The sequence below is a fragment of the Homarus americanus genome, unplaced genomic scaffold, assembly GCF_018991925.1.
Source record: "Homarus americanus isolate GMGI-L3 unplaced genomic scaffold, GMGI_Hamer_2.0 scaffold43707, whole genome shotgun sequence".
Classification (NCBI taxonomy): Eukaryota; Metazoa; Arthropoda; class Malacostraca; order Decapoda; family Nephropidae; genus Homarus; species Homarus americanus.
In genome coordinates, this window is record NW_024724449.1 from 950,001 (window position 1) to 974,764 (window position 24,764).

General features: G+C 45.7%; 1 protein-coding gene across 1 annotated transcript in view; it reads left to right on the top strand.

Annotated features, from left to right (window-relative positions):
• LOC121864397 (centaurin-gamma-1A-like) overlaps positions 1-21,192 on the top strand; it is an 86,972-nt gene extending 65,780 nt beyond the window's left edge. Inside the window, exon 4 of the mRNA XM_042363423.1 lies at positions 20,902-21,192. Within this exon, the coding sequence (XP_042219357.1) occupies positions 20,902-21,177 (276 nt within the window). The 3' untranslated portion in view covers positions 21,178-21,192. The remainder of the gene's footprint in view (positions 1-20,901) is intronic.
• The last annotated feature ends 3,572 nt before the right edge of the window (positions 21,193-24,764 follow it).

Genomic DNA, 24,764 nt, shown 5'->3' on the forward strand with positions numbered 1-24,764 from the left:
CCATACTTGATGCTTACGGTTGTGAACTATGCGGCGCGTGCTGGTGATGCCTTGACAGCGGTAGTGAAAGGGGGGGGGGAGTTGAGGAAAATAGAGGTAAGGGAGGATAGGTGGTGGACAGGAGTGAGCTTGACACACAAACAAACTTTAGACTGGTTTTACACGTACAGCGCACAGTTACTCCATACCACCGTGCATATGTGGTGTCTGATTAATTATGAGCACAACCAAGAACACAGCGCCATATTTATCAGCTATACTCAGTTGATCATCTTCTATCCATCAAACTTATGGTCTTTTACTGATAAGACTACAGTATAATGAGTCACAGGAGGCTGCTTGTTGTGGGGAAGTCTTTTTGACCTCAGACTACAGATGTTTGAGGAAATATCGATCAGTGAGAGCACCCCGGCAACCTTGTGTCGTCAACTATCTCATTGATATGGTAATGAAACGTGGCTCTTGGCTCGTGTTGTGACTGACTGACTGCCTGGTGGACACGGGCTGATGGTGGCAGCTGGTGGAGTTGGTTCACGGAGACGGGGATGCAGTGTTGAGTCGTGCCTTGTAGTGATGTCTTCAGGGTTTGTTGTTGGGGCTGAGGACGTGGGAGAGAGGGCGGTGACGGATTTTGGACAGTGGAAACAGTGCTGTGTTAAAATTGAGAACACGGAGGTAGAGAGGGGATAAAGCGACGTTTTCCTCACGCTCTCGGGGTACAAGAGTGATGATGTGATGCCACAGGGAATAGTTGGACGCTGGGGTAACATCTTCACTTGTTGGGGAGTGAGGGTGCCGGAGAGTGTGGCTGCTATGATGACATTCAGTTTCACCTGCAGGGAACCAAGACCAGAGAGAGTGCTGGAGGCAAAGCTTAAAAAAAAAGTGATAATAGAAAGTTGCTTCATAGTTTGTCGTGTGGGTAGCTGGGTGCGGTAGCTGTGTACACTGTTCTGGTACCCTCCACCTCATTACCACTTAAAACATATTTTTGTCACCCCGGACATTTGATGTCATGCAGGATAGAAGTAAATGGAGAGTGTTGATGACTTTAAAAGATTGAGGTAGTTTTATAATGTGGCAACACGAGTGTGATAATGTCATGCAGGCATTAATGGTAACGACCGGGGATAAAGCTGACCTTTCAGCCAGTTCAGCCGATGACCATATTGGATCACTCGAGAGAAGCTTTTATGTATAGGCACTGTGGAGGGTGACGGCTGCCTCAGCGGCTGTGGGAGGAAAAAACTCATCATCTCCCGGCTGACACGCTTGACAGGCTGTGGTGTGTGCTGCCTCAGTGTCCGACGATCACCTTCACATATTTGGGACGTCATGCATGTATAAACGATGCAGATGTCTAGGATGTTGATCAGTTCGTGATAAGAGTTGTTTAGTAAATAAATATTTGGGTAGGTTATAACGCCCGTGACGGCGACGCCGATGTAGGCCTAGACCAGCGGCCGAGGCGCCTCGTGAACGCATTTGTTGGGTCGCCTCGTAAAATTAAAATTAGTTGGCTAGGATAAAAGGAGGCGACGACCGACCGTAGTAAACATGCCAGTCGGAAACTTTATGATTTGACCGACAGTTTGAAGCGTGTTATTTTACATAAATTTTGCGACAGTGATTTCACCCTACCACCTGCTAATTTTCTATTTTTTTTAGGGAGTGTCTTGCGTTCTCAGCCTGAGGGTAACCAGACCAGGGTTGGCAGAAGCTCATATACCTCTTGTATTCGGCGACCGTATTGGAAGATAGCGTATGCAGGTTTGCAGCAAGGTTCCGTTGGGTGAGGGAGATGGGCGCCTGGAGCCCGGGCAGAGGGCGACCTGTTGTTGCACTCAGCCTGTTCTGGCGCAAGCCGACCTGCCTCTACGCTTCCACCTGCCCGTATGAATACCTGTTTCTTCACCTGGCACTCCACAACACGCCCAGATAAGGCGTTAACAGCTCTACTGGAGGAGGGCGACGGGCGGGGCGTTGCTGAGGGAGGATGGTACATCGTCCAGGTGGGTGGTGCAGGTGGGCGCCCAGCGGTGGTCATCTGTATGCCACACACCTACACACACACACCTATTACCGAGGTGGGGGAACACCACCCAGTTTACTTGTTTACGTGTGTGTGTGTGTGTGTGTGTGTATCAGTCAGTCACAAAGCCCTCGGGTAATCAGTCAAGTGTGGCGGATGATGCCAAAGATAGGGTCGACGTGCCTGGGTGGCGTGGGCATTAAGACAGTGTGTCGAGGAGGCAGTGTTTTAGCGAGTTATTAGGGCGTCACCCCTACTGCTGGAGGTGTGTTGGCCAGGCGCTCCCTCCCCTGCAGCAGATGGAGGCGCCCGCGTGATGAGGCCGTCGTTGTCTGTTACCCTCGCCGCCCTTCCCTGCCCACCTTCACCCGCTAATTATTTCCTGAACAGGTGTGTATATTGATAAACACACCTGAATTATAGATTTTCATACGAGTAAGATTTGGACTGGAGAAGGTTATTTCGGTGAGGATGTGACCTAACCTTACGTTATCTTACCTAACCTAACCTACCCTACCCTACCCTACCCTACCCTACCCTACCCTACCCTACCCTACCCTACCCTACCCTACCCTACCGTCACGGATGTATAATGTCTGAGTGGCTACTAACCCAATGAACGCAACTCAACATAATCTAGTTAAGTCTGGAAATGTTGTTGCGTTGTATATTCTCTTAAGTTTGTTGTCGCCGAGTGTAAAGAAGTGCTATTGTTGTCGTTCTCGTCGTCACTGTAAAAATAATTATATTTACGCACAGCCTTAGTTCCTGCCGTTTGGGTAGCGCCTGCCACATACACCTTTCATGATAACTGCAACATATTATACCCTTAAACTAGACGTGTGTTTTCAATTTAGTCGTTTATTTTTAGTCTTGGTACATGTTTTATGAACGTGTGTGTGAGGAGGATGTAGCGTGGCCGTGGTAGCAGTCAGCCTGACCTGGTAAGCTCATCAGGCAGTCTCGTGCTGGGCGTATCACCCCCCACTCACGCCCACTCAGACTTACTCTCTCCTCCCACTCCCCGTGTCTGCGAGGAATGATGGAGGTATTAAGTCTCTGTTTCTTGCTTCATGGCTGTGTTGGTGTATGTTGTTGTGGGTGTTGTATGATGGCGCCCTCAGAACGTGTATACTTGTGGAGGGAAATGCATGTGTCGTGGGTGTAGTCCCTGTATACTGTGACTGGTGCTAGGAACTGGTAAGGCTCTCACTCCCTCATCTATCCCCTGTCCCGTTAAAGGGAGAGAGGGCAGGGGTGTGCAGCGTGTCAGGGGTTAGTGGGAGTGACAGCTGCGAGGGAGTATCGGCGTCATCCCGTCAAACATCCCCGTGATGACTATTTACACCGTGTTTTTGTGCGTCATTCAGAGCGACGCGTACGGACACACCTCCATCTTATCTGGCCTTTGTCCCGGGGCGGCCCTCGTAGTGTTGATACAAGGGTTGCACGCGCCCCCCGAGGGTGTGCCAGCGGCCAGCCTGGTGCTCCTGCCAGGGGGGGGGGGACTGTCTCGCCCCTTTCTCTCCTTCGACGGCGCAATACCCAGCACCGTGGAAGACGATCACATCCATCACCACTAACTCACTGTTCCGGTGGCATTGATGACCTCCTGCTGCTTGTTTACATTTAGAAGGTGGTGGGCGGCGGGTAATGCCAGGGCACGGTGGTGGGCGGCGGGTAATGCCAGGGCACGGTGGTGGGCGGCGGGTAATGCCAGGGCACGGTGGTGGGCGGCGGGTAATGCCAGGGCACGGTGGTGGGCGGCGGGTAATGCCAGGGCACGGTGGTGGGCGGCGGGTGATACCAGGGCACGGAAGAGCTTCAAAGTTATAGTGATCATCGAATGGTAATCGAATGGTACCTGTTTGAGAGCAGTTGTATGAATCACATGTATGTATACGGGTTATGGTATAGTGTGTGTGTGTGTGTGTGTGTGTGTGTGTGTGACAAAGATAGATCATGAGAGCATAAGTGGTGTATGATAAAGAGGGGGGCGTACCTAACCTACCCCCGGTACAGGTGGAGGTATCACTCCTGCTGCCCCACCGTTGATATATAACTGTCCTGCCCTCACACCTGTCTGGTCACCTGCCACTCATATTGCATTTTTAAATTTTCCATCATACGTGGATATTGCATGTTCAACTGCCCATATCTTCACTACAGATCAATGCAGTATATTTTGTTGTTCTCTACCAGGGTGACGTGAGGTAGAGATGTGGTTAACTATACAGGCCTGGTCTTCAGATTATACAGTATATTATGGTAGCATTTTTGCCCAGGTGATATAAGGGGGTGTGCCTACCTAATGGTGGATGGTTGTGGGCGTTGTCCCCTAGTGATTCTCCCTCCTTCCTCCCTCCATCTATCCCTCTCTCCTTTCCTCCCTCCCTTCGTCCCTCCGTCCCTCCCTCCTCCTCCCCCTCCTTCCCCCCATCCCTCCCTCCCCTTCTCTTTTCACTTCTCCCCTTCCTTTCCGCCTCCCCCTTTCTCCTCGGGTGGAGCTGACATTCTCTAATGACTCTCTTCTCTCATCTTCTCCCCCGCTGTTCTCGGTGGAGTGTAGCCTCTGATTCCACTTCTCTTCTCCTCCTCCACTTCTCTTCTTCCTTTCCACTTTATTTATCCCTTTCCCATTTCTCTTCGTCTTTTCCTCTTCTTTCTAACTTTCTTTCTTCCTCTGTTCTTTCTATCTCTCTTCTATTCTTTTTACCTTTCCTCTTCTTTTCCTTCGTCTCTTATTCTTTTCTTTCTTTCCTCTTCTCCCTGTCCTCTTCTCTGATTTCTCTTTTCCTTCCTCTTCTCTCCTCTTCTCCCGTTCCCTTCCTCCTCTGGTAGGGGCGGTGGCCTCAGTGTCGTGTGCTGCACCAACACTTCATAATTATTCGTCCTGATATTATCCAAATCTTGTCCCGTTCTTTAAAGCCCTCAACCAACTCTTTAACCCAACCTAACCAATTCCTTATCCGACATGTGCACACTAGTTCAGCATGTAGACAAACCGTGCATATAAACATTAGTAAACAGGAAGTAGATTAAACCAAAGATAACCCAAGAAAGTCGCTAAAAAAAAAACAGTGTTATCGTCTGGTCCTTGCGTGTGTGTGTGTGTGTGTGTGTGTGTGCGTGTGGATCAGGAGCTAAGAGCGGCGACATGTCCAGTTGTTGTTTTTTTTTGTTTTTGTTTTTATAGTGGAGACATTGCCTGAGGCCGCAGACGTCCCTCCCTTCCTCCCTCCTATGCTGGGTAGACACACACACACACACACACACATCACACACACACACATGCAAGATTATTCTCTCCCCTTCCTATTCCACATATCAAGAAGCGCTCAACACACTAACCCTTTCGACTCTCACTGACCATCACCACGACCTCATCCGCAAATTTGGGAAGAAGCTTCTGCATCATCCTCGACACCGGCTCCTACTACCACCTGAGATCCCTAGCCCGAGAATTGTTGTTCGACACCACAACCGCATCCAGCCCATACGAGCACGAACTGATCGCTATAAGAACAGCCCAGTCCCAACCATTGTAAAAATTATCAATAACTTGTGGGACAAATCAAGTGTATTCACCCCAGTAAACACTGCCCTACACTGTCACTATGTTGAAATGAACCGTAGTTTGAGCGATCCCCCATCTAAGGTTAATATATGCCCCATTTGTCACTCTATAGCACATATTGTAATTCGTAACCCATTCTCCTCCCAAATATGTACCCCAAAGACAGCCTGGCTGCCAAGCTTCTTTCACAAACTGTTATTGGTTATCACACACACACACACACACACACACACACACACACACACACACACACACACACACTCTTCTTCTGATCATCACCATCACCTCATCAGTTTGGGACGTAGGTACTGCACCATCAACTCCTTCTGCTCCCACCTGAGATCCCTCGTCCGCTAAATGCTATTCAACACCACCGCATCCAGCCCACACAACAACATATTGATCACTATAACAGTAGTTCCATTCTCAACCATTGCCATCAACAACTATAGAGATAACCTGTGTGTGTTTACCTCTTGGTCTATCTTCCTTCTGTACTGTAACTGTGATGAAATTCCTTGTTAAATGACCCTCTACCCCCCCCCTCCCCCTTTGTCGTTATTATCACCGTTATTATTATTATTATTATTATTATTATTATTATTATTATTATTATTACTACAGTGCTATTGACTTCTCTCGTCACCACTACCCATCAATCTCGTTCCCACACGTTAAGGAGATGTGTGTGTGTGTGTGTGTGTGTGTGTGTGTGTGTGTGTGTGTGTGTGTACACGTCGGTAATACACCCCCAGGCTGTGTATTATTTATTAGGGGTTGCGATGAATGATGTCAGCGTGGAACGTGGGTGGTGATGGATGACGAGAGAGAGAAGAAAGGAGGAGAGAGAGAGAGAAGAAAGGAGGAGAGAGAGAGAGAGAAGGAAGGAGGAAAGAGAGAGAGAGAGAGAGAGAGAGAGAGAGAGAGAGAGAGGAGGAGGGAGTGATATTAGTAGACATTCTTTTAGTATTTATGTTTTTATTTTTTTATTTGTTTGTTTGTTTGTTTATGTTCGTGGGTGTCGATACGCGTCCGGCTTATAAATTTATGTTTCCTAAGGGAGCCGGATACTTCATGATCAAGCCGGCGCGAGGTTGATTTGGCCATAGTGCGCATGCGTAGTTAATTCTCATCCAGTGATTCATTCTTCACTTGGGCGCCCGGCTTATCAGAACGACAATGGATAAACTTCCATTCAGATAAACACTTTGTCATTTATAACCAACATGAGCCCTTGTCGCCGTGATTGAGTGGTTGTTCAGGTGATAATAAACCTTAAATTGGTGTTAACTTATTAAATCCTGGATCCTAGTGACTGTGATTATTACCGCCATTCATTAAAGCTCGGGGTCCTGGTTCGCTGTGATTATTACCTTTAAGTGTTATTAATTAAAGTGGGGTTTGGGTGATGAGAGAGAGAGAGAGAGAGAGAGAGTGAACCAGTCATGTTCCTGCTTTATAGAAACACGTCTCTCCTCCCTACCTTTTTATTTTTTCTATTCCTACTCCCTCCTCTCAGTCTTCCCACCCCCTCCTCGTAATTTTTCTTCCTCCTGCTTAATCTTTCTCTCCCATCTCCCTTCGTATTTTTTTCCTTCCCACCCTCCCCACCCATTAAATCTTTACCTTCCTCGCTTTCAGGACTGTGTGTGTGTGTGTGTGTGTGTGTGTGTGTGTGTGTGTGTGTGTGTGTTCTCGTCAGCGTCGTTCATCCTGGGCAGACGGTCATGGAGGGTGACGTCCTTGCTGGCTTCTACTTCCAGACGCCTTCCTACTGCGCCCCCCTCTACATTCTCCTCTCTCCCCTCTCCCATCTTATTCATTCTCCCTCCCTCCTCCTCCTCCTAGCGGCTCCCTCCAGTGATTATGACGCAGGAACTACCCTCCTCCTCCCGTGCACTGAACGTGTCGAAAGCAGTCAATAGAAAGACTCCGTGACGCGCACATCATTACCTCACAGTTACTCGTTGACAAGAATACCATTTTTGTTTTTTTCACATCATGATTTTTTCTTCTTGTTTTTCTCTCTTCTTATTTTTCTTTCTTCTTGTTTTTCTTCTTCTTTCTTCTTCTTCGTCTTCTTCTTCTTTCTTTTTCTTCGTCTTCTTTCTACTTCTTTCTTCTTCATCATTTTTCTTCGTTTCTCTGTTGTTTGACGTTATTTTGTTTTCTTTACATTTCGTGTTCTTCTATTCTCAGTCAAACACCTATATGTGAATCGTTAGGTTAAGGGCTGTAGACAGACTGTGTTTATCAAATTGTTTACGTATTTGTTTATTTAATTGTTTATTTACTTATTTACTTTATCTACTTATTTGCGTATATTTCTTTTTACTTATTTTACGTATTTTTTTGCTTACATTTGGACAGTCTTGACAGGTATTAAGTATACATAGGCTCTTAATTAAATATATATACCTGTACTCACCTCACTAATGGAGTAATTTATATTAGAAGGAAATAATTAAAATTATTTTTTTAATGCGAGAGAAAGGTTTTACCATGTGTGTGTGTGTGTGTGTGTGTGTGTGTGTTGAGGCCTAAGTCTTGTTAGTTGGGTCACGTCTCGTCTAAAGTTTAGTACTGTATTGTGATAGTTTAGGCGTGTTGATGGTTAGGTTAGGATGGTGGTCGCTCCTAACTCTTGTACCGATGATTTAGGGGAGATTTTTCAGTTTGCTCCCTCCCATCCTTACCCCCCTCTCCCTCCCATCCTCCCCTCTCCCTCCCATCCTCCCCCGAAAAGGCCCACTGACCTCCCATTGAGTACACACACGAGTTTTGAGTGATTGTGGATCATTGTTCCCCTTAACGACCCTCCTACGATACTGTAGTTATGATGAATCGAGGAGGGTGTTTGTGATGGTGACCCGGTATGGTGATGGTGATCCAGGGTGGTGACGGTGACCCAGGGTGATGGTGATTATGAACCAATATGGTGATGGTGACTCGGTATGGTAATGGTGATCCAGGGTGGTGATGGTGACCAAGGATGGTGTTGCTTAATTGACAGTGAACAGTATTGTGTCATGCTTTGTTATAGTGATGATACAGTGAGAGTACAGGTGTGTGAGGGAATGCAGGTGTGTGAAGGAGTGCGGGTGTGTGAGGGAGTGCAGGTAAGGGAGCGTGGCAGTGGGAGCCAGGTTATGACCTGCCCTGTCTAGTACCATGGTGACCGTCGCCGCCCCTAGTACCTACACTGCCCCATCTGCCTTCACACCTGTGCTGCCCCTACCTGCCCCTTCACATTCCGTTGCTCCTATTTTCCTGCCCTTCTCTTCACACCTGTTGCCCTACCTGCCCTTCACACCTGTTGCCCTACCTGCCTTCATACCTGTTGCCCCACCTGCCCTTCATACACACACCTTGTTGCCCTACCTGCCCTTCACACCCCTGTTGTCCTACTCTGTCCCTTCACACCGTTGCCCTACCTGCCCTTCACACCTGTTGCTCCTTACATGCCCTTCTCACACCTGTTGCCCTTACCTGACCTTCATACCTGTTGCCCCACTCTTGCTCTTCACACCTGCTGTCTCATCTCCTGCCCTTCACACCTGCTGTCCCACCTGCCCTTCACACCTGTTGCCCTACCTGCCCTTCACACCTGCTGTCCTACCTGCCCTTCATACCAGTTGCCCTACCTGCCCTTCATACCTGTTGCCCTACCTGCCCTTCACACCTGTTACTGTTCCTCGACCACACCTTCACCTGAGATCAACACACTGCAACAAACTCTACATAATTACTAAACACAGGTTACCATCCGGAGGTGTAATGGTAGCCAGCACTAACAAGCATTAACCACATGATGAGGTCGTCTGTCTAATTAGGAGGTAGTGAGGCGTGTCCTAGCTGCGAAATGTCTGCCTTATGTCAAACACTTATGCCAACACCCTGATGCCTGCCGTGGTCGCCTCCGCCCACTAGTACGTGCCTCCACAGTCCTCTCTCCCAGCCACAGGAGCAAACTTACTCACACACACACACACATACACACACACACATCAGCTGACTAGGGGGAGAGTTCCATAAAAACCTGCCTTTGTGTTCGTGCCAGAGCTTATTGTAACTTGAATCAACATGAAGATTATTGACGCTCACGAGGTGTTAAGTGAACTTGGCTCAACAGGTGTGGCAGTAAGAGTGTTGCTTCCTTGTGTGTGTGTGTTTTATACGGATTTCTGACCTTGCGTCTTCACCTTGGGTTTTTGTGTGTGTCACCGCTGTTGCTGCGTATCAGAGCTCAGGTGTATAAAGGTGACTCACTCACTCAGTCTTCAACACAATTCTGAGGTTATACGCAGGCGTCGTCAGGTGTCAGGATGGTGGTGGTGATGCTGGCGGACAGGTGAGAAGCCGTCTGGTGTAGGTGTGGTGTTGTGGTAGCGGGAGGACACGCCACATCGTAAAAAAAGAAAAGATAATAAACACATTATAACAGCCACACGTCAACAAGATCCAGGTTATTTTCGTCATAAGCGTCAGGTCTTCCAACACTGCCATCACATTCAACCTTTTTAAGATGCGAGAGGAATCGTGTGTGTAGGGCGTTGACCAACCACACCAAGTTTTTAATGATAGCAGCCGCCCCCACCTGTGACGGGCCGACCTCTGTATCAGTATTCAACAGCTTAGTGTAAGGTCTTAGTGTGATATGTTTTTCTCAAGTTAAATTGTATTATTAGAGATAAGCCTTGAGAATTGTCTGGTGTATAATATTTGTGTTTATTTACGATTATGTACAGTGTCAATATCTTTTAAAATATCACACACAAACTCCAGGGCCAACTGAAGTAAAACTCTTTAAATATTCTTCACACATATGTACGGACGTCAAGGTCACAACAGAGGGTCAAAACAGCTCCACTAAAAGGTCTTTGTTCAGTGTTGTGGTGAGGTGAAGTGTGCATTGTCATCTTGTAGGAGGCAATTATCACGACAATGTGGAGTACCCGTGACTCGCCTTACCTGCGGGGACACGAGTGATTGTTGGCCACGCTGAAGGAAGGAGAGAGAGAGAGAGAGAGAGAGAGAGAGAGAGAGAGAGCGCATTCACACACGTCTACATCGATCGCCATCTTCAAATTTATCTCGGATCTCTTATCAATATTTCGCGGTCAAGAGAGGTGATGGGTAGGTGGCGGCGATGTCATTTCCAAAGCTGTGTTTCAGTGGACGGTGAGAAACAATGTCATATAAGTAATAACTTTTAAAGAGATCATTGCGGAAGGTGGTGATGCCGTTTACAAAGTGACTGTAGGAGTGTTTGGTTAATTGAGAAAGTTGTATTAAAGAGCTGGTTACTTTGATTACGAACTTGTCATGGTTAATATAACTAATGATAAGGTAATGTTTGAAAGCCAATTTAGTGGTTGGTGACGTAATCGAGGGCCATTAAGACTAGTTTGAGAGTTTGGTGACGTAACTGAACAAAGCGTTACCCCTGGACGCACGTGGGCAGTACGTCACAAGAGCAACAGACTGGGGTCGGGGGGGGGGAGGGGGGGTAGTACTGTCGCCACGCGTACTGACAAACGTCCACGCTTCACCTACCCTCACAACGACACACAATGACCTCAGTAATTTCATGTTTTATCTTCTCTACGGTTACGCTTTTCTTCTCCAGTCCTTCTCATTGTGACCCGGAGTGCCCAAGGTTGACGGCTGGGGTCCCCGTCTAGTTTATAAATGTGTTGACATAATAACCGCGCGGGGACATTTATTTAGTCTCTGGGGCGTTTAAGGTACAGAGCAGTATGAATGGCTTGTGTGTATGTGTGACTTATAGTATGATTGGTATGAGGTGTAGTATGATTGGTATGAGGTGTAGTATGATTGGTATGAGGTGTAGTGTGATTGGTATGAGGTGTAGTATGATTGGTATGAGGTGTAGTGTGATTGGTATGAGGTGTAGTGTGATTGGTATGAGGTGTAGTGTGATTGGTATGAGGTTTAGTATGATTGGTATGAGGTGTAGTGTGATTGGTATGAGGTGTAGTATGATTGGTAAGGGGAGGTAGTGTGATTGGTATGAGGTAGTGTGATTGGTATGAGGTTTAGTATGATTGGTATGAGGTGCGTGATTGGTATGAGGTTTAGTATGATTGGTAAGGAGGTGTAGTGATTGGTAAGGAGGTTTAGTATGATTGGTAAGGAGGTGTAGTATGATTGGTATGAGGTAGTGTGATTAAGGAGGCTTTAGTATGATTGGTGAGGTGTAGTATGATTGGTAAGTGAGGTAGTATGATTGGTATGAGGTGTAGTATGATTGGTATGAGGTGTAGTATGATTGGTATGAGGTGTAGTGTGATTGGTATGAGGTGTAGTATGATTGGTATGAGGTGTAGTGTGATTGGTATGAGGTGTAGTATGATTGGTATGAGGTGTAGTGTGATTGGTATGAGGTGTAGTGTGATTGGTATGAGGTGTAGTGTGATTGGTATGAGGTTTAGTATGATTGGTATGAGGTGTAGTATGATTGGTATGAGGTGTAGTGTGATTGGTATGAGGTTTAGTATGATTGATATGAGGTGTAGTATGATTGGTATGAGGTGTAGTATGATTGGTATGAGGTGTAGTGTGATTGGTATGAGGTTTAGTATGATTGGTATGAGGTGTAGTATGATTGGTATGAGGTGTAGTATGATTGGTATGAGGTGTAGTGTGATTGGTATGAGGTTTAGTATGATTGGGTTTTATACATTTTATGACGTTCACTGATGTATGTGTGTATACCCAGAATTAATTAGTTTAATGTGTATGAAGTACCGTGAGGGATAGAGTATGAAGTGGTGTATGACTGAGCTGTGTGTGGATGAGGACCTTGGCTTGGTGGCAGTATCATTATGACAGTCCCTCAGTAATTATAGATGATCGTCTCTCGCTCCCCCAGTCTTATGAGGGACGGCCGTCAACGGGGGTGAGGGAGGGAGGACTGGTGGAAGGGACGATGGGAGGGAGGACTATTGCTTGAGGGGACGGAGGGAGGGAGTAGGACTGCTGGAAGGGGCGGAGGGAGGGAGGGCTGCTGCTGGAGGGGACGGTGGGAGGGAGGGAGAGGGGAAGGCTTATCTCACATCACCCTCCTCCTTCCTTCCCTTTATTTGCATTTTCTCTTCCCTGTATCTGACTCTTTCTCATTATTTCCATTTTTGTTTCTCATTTACCATTTTTTTTATGTCCTCATCTCTTCATTTTTCGTCTTTATTTTAGTTTCTTCTTACACGAACACAACTCTCACTTAACCTCTCCTGGGGGGGGGGTGGGATGGATTAGTTTACCATTTGTTAGTAGCCATTAGATACGAACGAGGTCATTAACGTCGGAGTTTACATGTAATTGAGATTCCTTTAAAAGTGTCCCTGATATTTAGGGTGACTCTTGGAAGATAGTTTTAGGTGTTATTGAAGCGTCTCGGTTACGTAGGATGGCTTAGTGATGTTAAAATGGGATGACTGTGTTTAAGTAATGACCAGGTGTGGATAAATCAAGCAGGTGAGAAGATTAAAGGTAGAGAGAACTGGTTTGTTGTTATTATTTTTCTTTAGTGTTTGTGATGATATAGACTGATTTGATAGAAGTTGTTACACCTAATGATAATAATAATTGACACGTCATTCTTTATGGGAGTTTGGAGGGAGAGGGGGTGTTTGAAGGGAGGGAGGGAAAGTGGGCGATTAGAGGGAGGGAGAGTGGGTGTTTGGAGGGAGATAGAGGGAGAGAGAAAGGAAGTAGAAGGAAATTATATACCGTGTGTTTGCCCGCCACCAGCACGAACGCCAAGGGTAACTGTGTGTGTGTGTGTCTGTCAGTCAATGAGGTTAAATCACCGTGTAAATTGGGTTATGGTAATGTGTGGACGTTCAGGAGACTTAGCCAGGCGCTAGACAGCAGCAAACAGAGAAAAATAAACAGAAATAAGGCCAAAAACAGCCAGAACCAATCTCCCCCACGTCTAAGTTTATCCCAAAATTTAGCTAAAGGATTTTCCTAGAGTTTAATGAAAGAAGAGTTTCACCTGAATATTGATTTGAAGTTTACCTATGGGGGGGAGGGAGGGGGTTTGGAGAGGAGAGGTTTGGAGAGGAGGGACAGTGAAAGTTTGAAGGAAGGAGAAAAGGAGTTTGGAGAAAGTTTGGAGGTAAGGAGAGAGATTTTCGGGATGTAAATTAGAACAGAAAATCTCTTGAGAGGCAGATGGTGGTGGCGGCCCCTTATTGTATTCTGCGTCCGGCTATTCATTATTATTAATATTATTATTTATTATAATTATTATTATTATTATTATTATTTCCTGGATCAGATAATGTGTTCTAGGAATATAAATAATTAATCGCCGTAGCGTAAAATTAATGCGTAAGTTCTTAGCTTTTTCGTATATCTTACCTAACCTAACCTAACTTAACCTAACCTAACCTAAACCTAACCTAACCCTAACCTAGCACCTAACCTAACCTAACCTAACCTAACTTAACCTAACCTAACCTAAACCTAACCTAACTTAACCTACCCGGTTTTCGTTAACACTCCACCGGGTAGGAAAAAACCGGGAAGTGTTTTCTTTCTTTCTCTCTTAAGTTATTCATATTTTTCTTCACCTGAAAACATGGGGGGTAAGGTAGGGGGGGGGGGGTTAATCCTGTCACAACCACCTTCCTGGGTCTTGACAACAACAACAACATGGAGGTGCTGTCAATTCCACTGGCCTGATTTTGACAACACCATTCACCTCAACCTGACAACACCTGTATAGTGACGTCATCATCCTTACCATGCCAACAAAAGTGGTGTTTACATAATGGTCAAGGATGATAGACTGTGGGAACCCTTCATCCTCCTATGGTGATTGATGATGATAGTAGTAGAGTTCATTATTATCATTATTATTATTATTATTTTTGTATTATATTATTAATATTATTTTTTTTTATTATTATTATTATTATTATTATTATTATTATTATTATTATTTTTGTATTATTAATAATATTAATATATTATTATTATTATTATTTTTGTATTAATATTATTATTATTATTATTATTATTATTATTATTATTATTATTTTGTATTATTATATTATTATTAATATTATTATTATTATTATTATTTTTGTATTATGTATATTATTATTATTATTATTATTATTATTATTATTATTATTATTTTGTATTATTATCATTATTATTATTATTATTATTATTCCTTTACATCACCATTATCGTCGCCGCACTTCAGTTATAAGTTGCTTAATTTGTTATATGTTTTCGGAAAGTCCTTAATAACTGCTGTGCTTTATGGTATTGTAGTTATCGTAATCTGTATACCTTGTGATCTTGTATCTATCGTAATAATAACTTCGTATGTGATCTTGTATCTATCGTAGTTAATTAGTTTTGTTTTCTTTGCAGGTATGGCGATGGTGACCGGTGATGTTGGTAAGGCCTGGAGAGGTGATGGTGGGAGTGAGAGAACCTTGTGACGGGGAAAGTGGTTCAGATTACCACTAATTGACAGTGGCTGACCCAGGGGCGTCCTCAACCTGTCCAGACGAGAGAGAGAGGGGGAGAGAAACTCGAGGTGGAGTCTAATGATGATTATGACGATGTTAGTGAAGTAATGATGCGTTATGTCCTTATTTGTAGTAGTAATAGTATAGTATTAATAATGACGGTAACGAAGGATTTATAATAATAATAATAATAATAATAATTTCATTTTGACCAATATAAAGTTATGACATTGATTCATTTCACTTAAAACAACTGACTAACTCTGAGAAATGGTTATCCTAGTGTGTGTGTGTGTGTGTATGTGTGTGTGTGTGTGTTTTATTAATGTATACACGTTGGATTGTGTGCGTGGGTGCGTGCAAGGGTGCGTTCTCGTGCGTGTACAGCGAAGGACGTCATTAGTGTTGACCTTGTAGTAGCGGCAACACTCCTCACTAGTACCTGAGATAAGAGTTTAAGTAGTCGTCACGTACAAGTAGTCATCACGCACGTCATCCTCCAGGCGAGAGTTGTGGGTTATCCTCGTGGTTTAATCTCGGTGTGACAAGCTTAACACACATAACATTAGCTATTTTAATCCCTATTAGCTATTTAATCCCTATATACGCACAGCGGTATGGGGGTAATGGATGGTGGTCAGTGTACAGGGGAAAGTGGCTCTGTGTATGGCGGGCGAATGGATGGATAATTTAGTCAGAAGTGAAAGTCCGGGAAGAAGAAGTCGTGATATATTAGTTCACCTCACAATGGCCAGGTGGCGACACTGGCGTTGTGTATTGATTTGTTTGTTCTGCTAAATTGAATCTTGCAAAAATTTTTATTTTAAGTTGTTTGTAGGTATGTGTTTTTCTGTGGAGTTGAAGAAGAAAATGGGGAAGTAAGTTGATTTGAGTTTTTGAGTAGACAATTCAAGCTTTAATCTTTCTTTTCTTTCATGTAAACGAAATAATAGTTGTTCTGCTACTTGCTACGGGAGCCATGGGTGTTATGTAAACGACCTGAAGCTCTCGTGTTGTTTGACTGCATTTCACGTAAATAATAGAACATGTAGTAGACGCTCGTCCACTCCGTAAGCTCTGGATTTATCACACTAGTGGCTCCATACCTGACTGTACTGTACATTGTATATGAATATTTAAAGATAAAGTTTGAAGTGCATATTGATATTTTTTAATATGAAAAATAAGTGGATGTGGACATGTACAGTAGGATATTTGAAAAGGCGAATTAACAGAATTTTGTCGCTCCAACAATTTGTAAAAGTTACTCATGAACTATTAGGAAAACGTTTTCTCTGGTCAAATTTAGATTCCGTTTTCTGTTATCTCTCTCAGGCACCGCATGGATAACTTCACTAGAGTTGTTCGTCGCCAAGACTGCATCACGGTGGCAACTTTTCCATTTACCCCTGCCTTTGTATATTAATGTATCTAGCTATTCTCGCTTTTAAGTTAACTTCCATTTGTTTATACTACATTAATAATAAAAATAACCCAAAAGAACTACAATTATGGTCAAATGAAGTGAAATTAAACTGTTCGGTGAGGTAGCTTGGAATCCATCATTAATCGAGGTCAGCTCCTAGCAACGGTTGGTCGATGGAGTGAAGACTGATACAATGGCCGGACGAGGAGTGTGTCAAGAGGGGGAGTTGTTAGAACTTAGAACGGAAGGAAGAGAAGCTTAATGAAGTGTTGGTGGGAGCACGGTGGCTATTATTATTATTATTTTTTTTTTTTTAATTGGTATACAGCAGGATTGTGTTGTGTTTTTATGATTATTTAAAATAATGTCATTATAATTATTAATCCTAAGTAAGAGTATTTTAGTAGGAACATTCCATTAGACTCACGTTGGCAAAACTCAGTGATTCGTTCTTGCTAATATCAGTTACAGTTCAGTGATTGATGTTGACATTTCGCGGAATTGATGGAAGCGGGGAAACCAGAGCTTATTGGCTGCTTCGTGAGTGTGTTTAAGGTACTGGGATTAGTGTAGAGGTAGTTGGTTCTATATTTAATCGTCTTACGTTGGATAATATATTCCTTTTACAGGTTGTTGATAGTGAATAGTCAGGTGGAATCATTTGTATCGAGGTTCCATGACAGGTGGCCGTGATGGGGTGTACACAAGGCTGTATCCATCATAGTGAGACGTCCTTTGTTTGATGGCACTAGTGACCTGTCTGTATTCTAGAATGGCGCATAGTCCCCGCTGACCCGAACCCTCCGCCCCCCGTGACCTGGCCTGGGAGGGAGGGGTCCCACGTGTCTGCGGAGTGACTGCCTCCTCCTCCTCTTGCTCCACCCCCACCTCCGGCAGGACATTGGTGCAGGTCCAACCGGACGACCTCCACTAACTGTCCTGATGCCACCCAAGCCCCACACCACACTACACCACACCACACTACATCACACCACACCACACCACACCACTCCGCTTTGTTCCTCCCTGATAGTCGTTCTTAATGTACATATTTCTCGCAGGCTTACACAGTCCTGAGGGATAATGATGTTGATCTGGTCATCTTGGGAGAGTTAGAGATATAGGCTACAGAGTATGAAATGTTGATACTCCTGAAGATTTTTTTATGTGAGTTGGTTTGTGAGTTGGATTCCTCAGTGGTTGGGTGGTAACTCATCCTTCTCAGGCTCTTCCACACGGCGGTAAATCATTAAACAGCGGTTGTGGTGCTAGTCTGAATAATTTCCCCTCTCCTCCTCCTCCTGGTCTTCTTCGGCATGATGGTGGCACACAAAGCCGATGACGCGTGTGATAGGCAGAGCGACAGGTGGGGATGATCGTCTTGGAGGATTTTCTCCCCACACCTGCCCTGCCCGGCCGCGCCCTCCACACAACCAGGAAGACAGAAATTGGTTGACTGGGGGGACATTAGTGTGGTATTGGCGGGGTGCTGTGTGCAGAGGTGGGCCAGGCGATTATTGTGTGGAGGTGGCCTGTCTCTCAGCTGACAGCTTTAACCCGGCATGCAGGCAAACTGGGTCAGTGTTATCTGTGTGGACGCCGCAGCCCGACCCTTCCTCCCTCCCTCCCTCCCGCCATGGCACCGCGCCTTCCCTTCCTCCCTTGTTCCCTTCCTCCAACACATTACACCCCTTCCACTCACAGTCCATCCACAACACCGTTCCTTCCCTTTCCTCCATTCCATCCACTCCTCCCTCATTCCCCCGCCCCCCTTCACCTGCTAGTTCCTGTTGGTCACCGTGTGAGGAACTAAAACAAATCCCGTGTTTACATTTGTTGCTGCTTCATGGAATGTTGTGAAAATGGGGCCAAGCTAATAGGCTCTGGATTTGGTTACTTTATTATTATTATTATTGTTATTATTATTATTTTTTTGTTGTTGTTGATAATGTTGATGTTGTTTTGTTGTTATTATTATTGTTGATGTTTTGTTTTTGTTATAGTTATTATTATTATTATTATTATTATTATTATTATTAAGTAACAGTAAGCAACGCCAGAACAATATTCTCGACTTATTATTACACTGTTATTAAAGAAGATAAGATGAGCGAGTGTTGGAAAAATATCCCGTGTATAAGAGTCTAAATCCTGTGAAATAGGATATCCTGAGGTGTGTGTGTGTGTGTGTGTGTGTGTGTGTGTGTGTGTGTGCGCGCGTGCGTTTTAGGGACAGGGGAAAGGTGTGCGTGCAAGAGGTGACCGCCGGCTGCCTGATGAATACTTAAGGTGGGGCGGTATTGGCAGGTGGGCGCCTTCCTGTCTCGTGTAAGGTAGGAGAAGGTCTCTCTCTCTCTCTCTCTCTCTCTCTCTCTCTCTCTCTCTCAAGTAATACATGATAAGACATTGTTAGTCCTTGATATAATTTTCCTCAGTCGACTGTATGTGTATAGAATATGTTTAGAGTATTTCCATAATCTGTGTACTGTGTATAGGTCGTGTGTGTGTATAGTATGTACGGACCATATATAATGTATGTGGTAAGAACTGTGTGTGTGTGGGGGGAGGGGGCGTGTACATGGGTTATCTAACACACCTGTGGTAATTAATCAACTTAAACACGACTAAGCGCCCAGGGGTACCAGAGACCGTGTAAACACTAGTATTTACTTGTATTTACCTGGTTTCCTCGTGTCTCAGGTGGACTAATATCACGGCAGGATCCTCACATTCTACCTGGAACCGAAATCTCAAAGGTTAAATGTTTTATCTTAATTGGTAATGAAAGAATGGATTTAGTCTCAGTGGAATCTCATTGTAATGTTTCCTTGTTTGGTGAATCGGTGTTTTTTTTGTTTGTTTTTTAGGTTGTAGAAAAAATCTTAACTCCATTCCTTGGGGTTTGGTGGAGTGGTTCTTGGAGGACGACCCAGTGTGTGTGTGTGTGTGTGTGTGTGTGTACGTACGGCTGACTCACTCATCGACAGCTATTGACCAACCTCCCCCCCCCCACGAGCTGTTGCTGGTGTTGTTGTTTCTGGAGGGAGGAGGAGGGGCCGACGGGGTGTTCTTTCCTCTCTTAAACACTATACAGGGACGGGAGGCATTTGGTAGGGTTCAGCTGGCACTTATCGATGTCATTGAGGGTTTACCTTACTCCGTCGTCTTGATGAGGTCATACGTGTAATCTGGATGATTTCACCTGGGTATTCTGGAACTGCTAGAGGTGATCGCTCCACACTCTCTTGGTTATCATGGTGTTGGATCCTATTACCTTTTGAAGATCATTGTGGATTCGGTTTTGGTATTCATGCGTCCTTACCTACCTGAACTTTAATGACCTTGTTTACCTTATGAGTGAGTTATTTGTTATTGTTTAGTCGTGTTTACATGAAATTTATTTTTTGTGTTGTTTTGTCACCTCGTGTTGATCTTCTTTGTAAATTTTAAGTTTTTATTTTTTATTTGATCACTAAAACAAAATCATATCATCTACCGCCAAGGCCACTGAGTTTTATCTCTCTGTTTTGTACGTTTCCGGGATGTGATTATATTTGTTGTGGTAATGTAATCTTTTTTCTGAGCATAGCAGTCATGGGATTGGCTTTGTGTATATTGTAAATGAATATGGTGTGTGTGTGTGTGTGTGTGTGTGTGTGTGTGTGTGTGTGTGTGTGTGTGTGTGTGTGTGTGTGTGTAGTATAGTTTTTCAGGTGTACACAGGTTTGTTATGTGTGTAAAATTATGGTGTCGTGTGTGAGATTATGGTGTCATATGTACCAGTACGGGGCGTCGTGTGTGTGTGTGTAGTATCCCACGTATACAATTACGGTGTGGCGCATGTCCACATTTCTGATCTGTCAGCTGTGAACGAGTACAGTGTGGTGTCAGTGTCAGGAGCGTCAGTGTCAGTGTCAGGAGCGTCAGTGTCAGGAGCGTAAGGTTTCAACGCCATGCCACCCAAGTCTCTCCCTCACCTCGTTGTAAGGGAGGGGAGCGTGAGGGGAAATTATTCGTTTACGAGGTGAGGGTCGCCCGCCTCACACTTAGACACGCAGCAAGTCTCTGAGTGGCTCTAGTATAGATAGATCTTATATGTTTAGTGCACACCCTCATCTCTTCCTGGTGGGGTGTGGCGCTGTGTGTGTGTGAGAGAGAGAGATTTTGTGTATATGCGAGGGTGGCAGTCTCCGGTGGTGTTTGTGTGAGGGGTGTTGGTGTTGAGTTAAAACACTATAGTAGTGTGAGATAGTAGTGTGTGTGCGTGCGTGCGTGCGTGCGTGTGCGTGTGTGTGAGTAACATCAGCCTACACACTGTACATTACTAACAATGTTCTCTGCCGCCCCACAGTTCACGGCCTGGGTGGACGCCGTGATCTTCGTCTTCAGCCTGGAGAACGAGTCCTCCTTCAACGCCATCTACAACTACTACGCCAAGATGGCCCACTACCGCAACACTGCCGAGGTCCCCCTCATCCTAGTGGGCACTCAGGGTGAGTACCAACCACCACTCTTTTGTAGGGGAACTCATTTTGTACCTTCTTACTCTGCCTTGCATTTCCCAGGAACACACAAAAACCTATACTGGAATTTCATCGCAGTGTTGGGGTCCATGTTGGTGGTGTAGCGGAAATGTGTAAGTTCATTATCACGGCTGGTGTTAACGTGTGTGTGTGTCCCCGGAAGGATGTGACGCACCGTGTAGGACGACTACTTGGTTTCACAGTTACTGATGTTGTTTACTTCATGTGTTGTTAAGTTCACTGTGAAGAAGAACCAGTGACGGGATGGACACATATTTCCGAAATTTGTTCCTTGGGGAGCAGTGACGCAGGTGTTGTTATGGAGGAGGAGGGAGGGAGGGAGGGAGGGGGCAGGGAGAGGGGATTTGGTGAACTAATATTTTCGACACGAGTCACCAGCTGAGAAGGAGTAAGGAACAAGTAAGTGGTGGTATGAAATTCACTCTAGTTACGGGATGGGAAACTAACCAAATCAAAGCTTAAGTCAATATTATTAGTTGTGTTCTCGATACAAAAGTTGTTAGAGTTGAGGGTTGAAGGTGAGAGGAAACCCCGTAAAGTAATGTTCATGCCCGCTGCTGACTCACGATATAAACTGTGTCGGTTATGCAGTGTGTTACGGGCAACAACTAGGTAATAACTACTCAATTGTGGTGGTGTGAACATGACCTTAAGTGAAGAATATAGAAGAGAGAGAGCGAAGGACCCCGGTGTAGTGGAGGAAGACCCCGGTGTAGTGGAGGCGGCGGCGGGCAGGAAGATGACGGGGCCTTCCTGTTACTGGTGCCACCAGCTTTGTTGGTGCCATCACTGTGTGCCACCATCCTTATCTCCCCCACCAGCGACCTAACGTAAATAATAAGACAAATAATGACATGCCAGAACTATTGATAATAATAATAGTTCTAGTAATAGTTTTACCCCTTTTATGAAACACGAACACTCACTTATTGGCAACCATTCTAGAAATTCTATAGCACCCACCAGCAAGAATTAATAATAATAATAATAATAACAACAACAACAACAACAACAACAACAACAACAACAACAACAACAAAAAACAACAACAACAACAACAACAACAACAACAACAGACGCACATCTAAAGTTTCCAGGAGCAAAACAATCATAGTGGTTGAGTTCAAACCAAAACAGACGTCGGTAAAACCACAGCCTGAGAAAAACACCAGTAGCTGAGGCCCACAAGGTCGGTATGTGCCTTACACCACACACAACAATGGTCTTTATCGATAGTAATAAAACCACCCCCACCCCACTCCGGTACTTTCCCCCTCTACACCTCCCTCTCAACCCCCCTCTCCACCATGGGACTCAAACTCACTTCCCCCTCTCCATCTCCACTCTTCCTTCCTCCCCACCCCCCTCCTTCTCCCCCGCCGTGAGGACAGGAACGCCCCCTCCCCTCCTCCCCCGCCGTGCTACAGGATCCCTTGACTCTCAGGCCGCGCTCATTCCGCCTCATTTACGTATTGTGATGTCTGTCGGAGGGGGACACATGAGGAATTTTTCGAGCGATTACATTGTGTTATGCTGAGCTCTCTTCCTCCCCTCCCTTACTCTCTCCCCTCCTTTCTCTTCCGTTCCCTCCCTCTACCTCCCATCCCCTGTGTCCCTCCCTCCGTCCTTCCCTTTCTTCTCCCTCTCTCTCTCCCTTTTCTTTCTCTTCCCTCCTCCTCTCTCCCCCTCACCCCTTCCCTCTCCCCCCTCATTTCTCTACTTCCCTCCCTCACCTTCCTCCCTCCCTCGTCTGTTGTTGTCTCTCCCTCCCTCCCTCGGCTCTTAAGGTCCTCCTCGGGGGACACTTTTGTCTTTTCTTCACTATCCCTTCTCTCCAAAGTCCCTATTCCTTCTCCCCCCTCTCCCTCTCCTCCACCGACGCGTCTCAGACTCCTGTGTCCTCCTTCACCTCCCTCCATCTAGTTTACCTCCACCTTTTCCTCCAATTACTCCACCTTCTACCACCATCACCTCCTCCACCTCCCCCTTCTACTATCATCTACCTCCTCCACCTCCCCCTTCTACTATCATCTTCCTCCTCCACCCTCCCCTTCCCCATCATCAACCTCCTCCCTCCCCTTCACCATCATCTACCTCTCCACCTCCCCTTCACCATCATCAACCTCCTCCACCTCCCCTTCCACCATCATCAACCTCCTCCACCTCCCCCTTCACCATCACCTCCTCCACCTCCCCTTCCACCACCATCACCTCCTTCACCTCCCCTTCCACCATCATCAACCTCCTCCACCTCCCCCTTCACCACCCTCCCCTCACCCTCCACCACCATCATCAACCTCCTCCACCTCCCCTTCCACCATCATCAACCTCCTCCACCTCCCCTTCACCATCATCAACCTCCTCCACCTCCCCTTCACCATCATCAACCTCCTCCACCTCCCCTTCCACCATCATCAACCCTTCCACCTCCTTCTCTCCGTTCATTATCACATCCTCTCACTTCTTCCCTTTTAAAGTGTACCCAAAGACTCCTCCACTTATCTCTCCCTCCTCTGAGTCTACCATCCACCTTTTCATTTTCTACCTCACTAACCTTTTGCCGTTTCCTGTAGTCACCTCCACCCCCTGATAGTCCTCCAAACCCCCTTAAAAGATCTTACACCTCCCTGGCAAACCCTTTTACCCCCTGAAAAGCCGCCATCTCCTTCCCCTGACAAGCTCTTAACCCCCTGACAAGTCTTTCCTCCCCCTGACAAGTCTCTCCCGCCCCCTATACAAGCTCTTCCCACCCCAAGCCCCCGTCTCCTCCCCTGAAAGCCCCATCTCCTCCCCCCTGACAAGCCCGTCCTCCTCCTCGCAAGACCTCCTGTCATGCCCTTGGGGTGGAGAGAGTCATGCCCGCTCTGCTTTTCAGGTGTCACGGGCGTCCTGTGTGTGTGGAGGGGCGGGCGGGCGGATCAGCTGACTGCCACCCACTAGCCAGTACGACAAAGTCCTCACTGTTGCCCTGACTCCCGTTGGCTCCTGTTAACTTTAGTTGTCTTCCTCCTCCTCCTCCTGCCCATTGTCTTCCCCTTCCTTTTGCACTCTCCCTCTCTTCCTCCCCCTATCCATTGTCTTCCTCGTTCTCACTCTATCCCCTTCTTCGTCCACTCGTGTCCTCTCTCTCTCTCTCTCTCTCTCTCTCTCTCTCTCATTGTTTGTCTTACTTCTCCTACTCTCCTTCTCTCCTATCTATGGATGTCTCTCTCATATTATTACATTTCCTCGTCTGTTACTTTTATCTCCCTACTCCTACTTTTATCTCCCTACTCCTACTTTTATCTCCATGCTGCTACTTTTATCTCCCTACTCCTACTTTTATCTCCCTACTCCTACTTTTATCTCCCTACTCCTACTTTTATCTCCCTACTCCTACTTTTATCTCCATGCTGCTACTTTTATAGTTGGTGTTCTCTGCTACAGTCTGACGTGAGGGAAGAGGAGCGTGTCTGTGCCCCCGCCTCCCTAATGGCCGCCTCCCTTAAATTGGGGGATTTTCTTAATACGCCGGAGGGAACAGCGGTACTTTAACTTATCTGGCCTGAGACGCTTGTGTTAGGTCAGGCCAAGAACCTTAGCTGTGGTGATGAGTGTGGGTGGGTTAGGTTGGGTGGGGTGGGTGTGGGTGGGTAAGCGTGGAGAATAGGTGGAGGGAAGACAGGTAAGA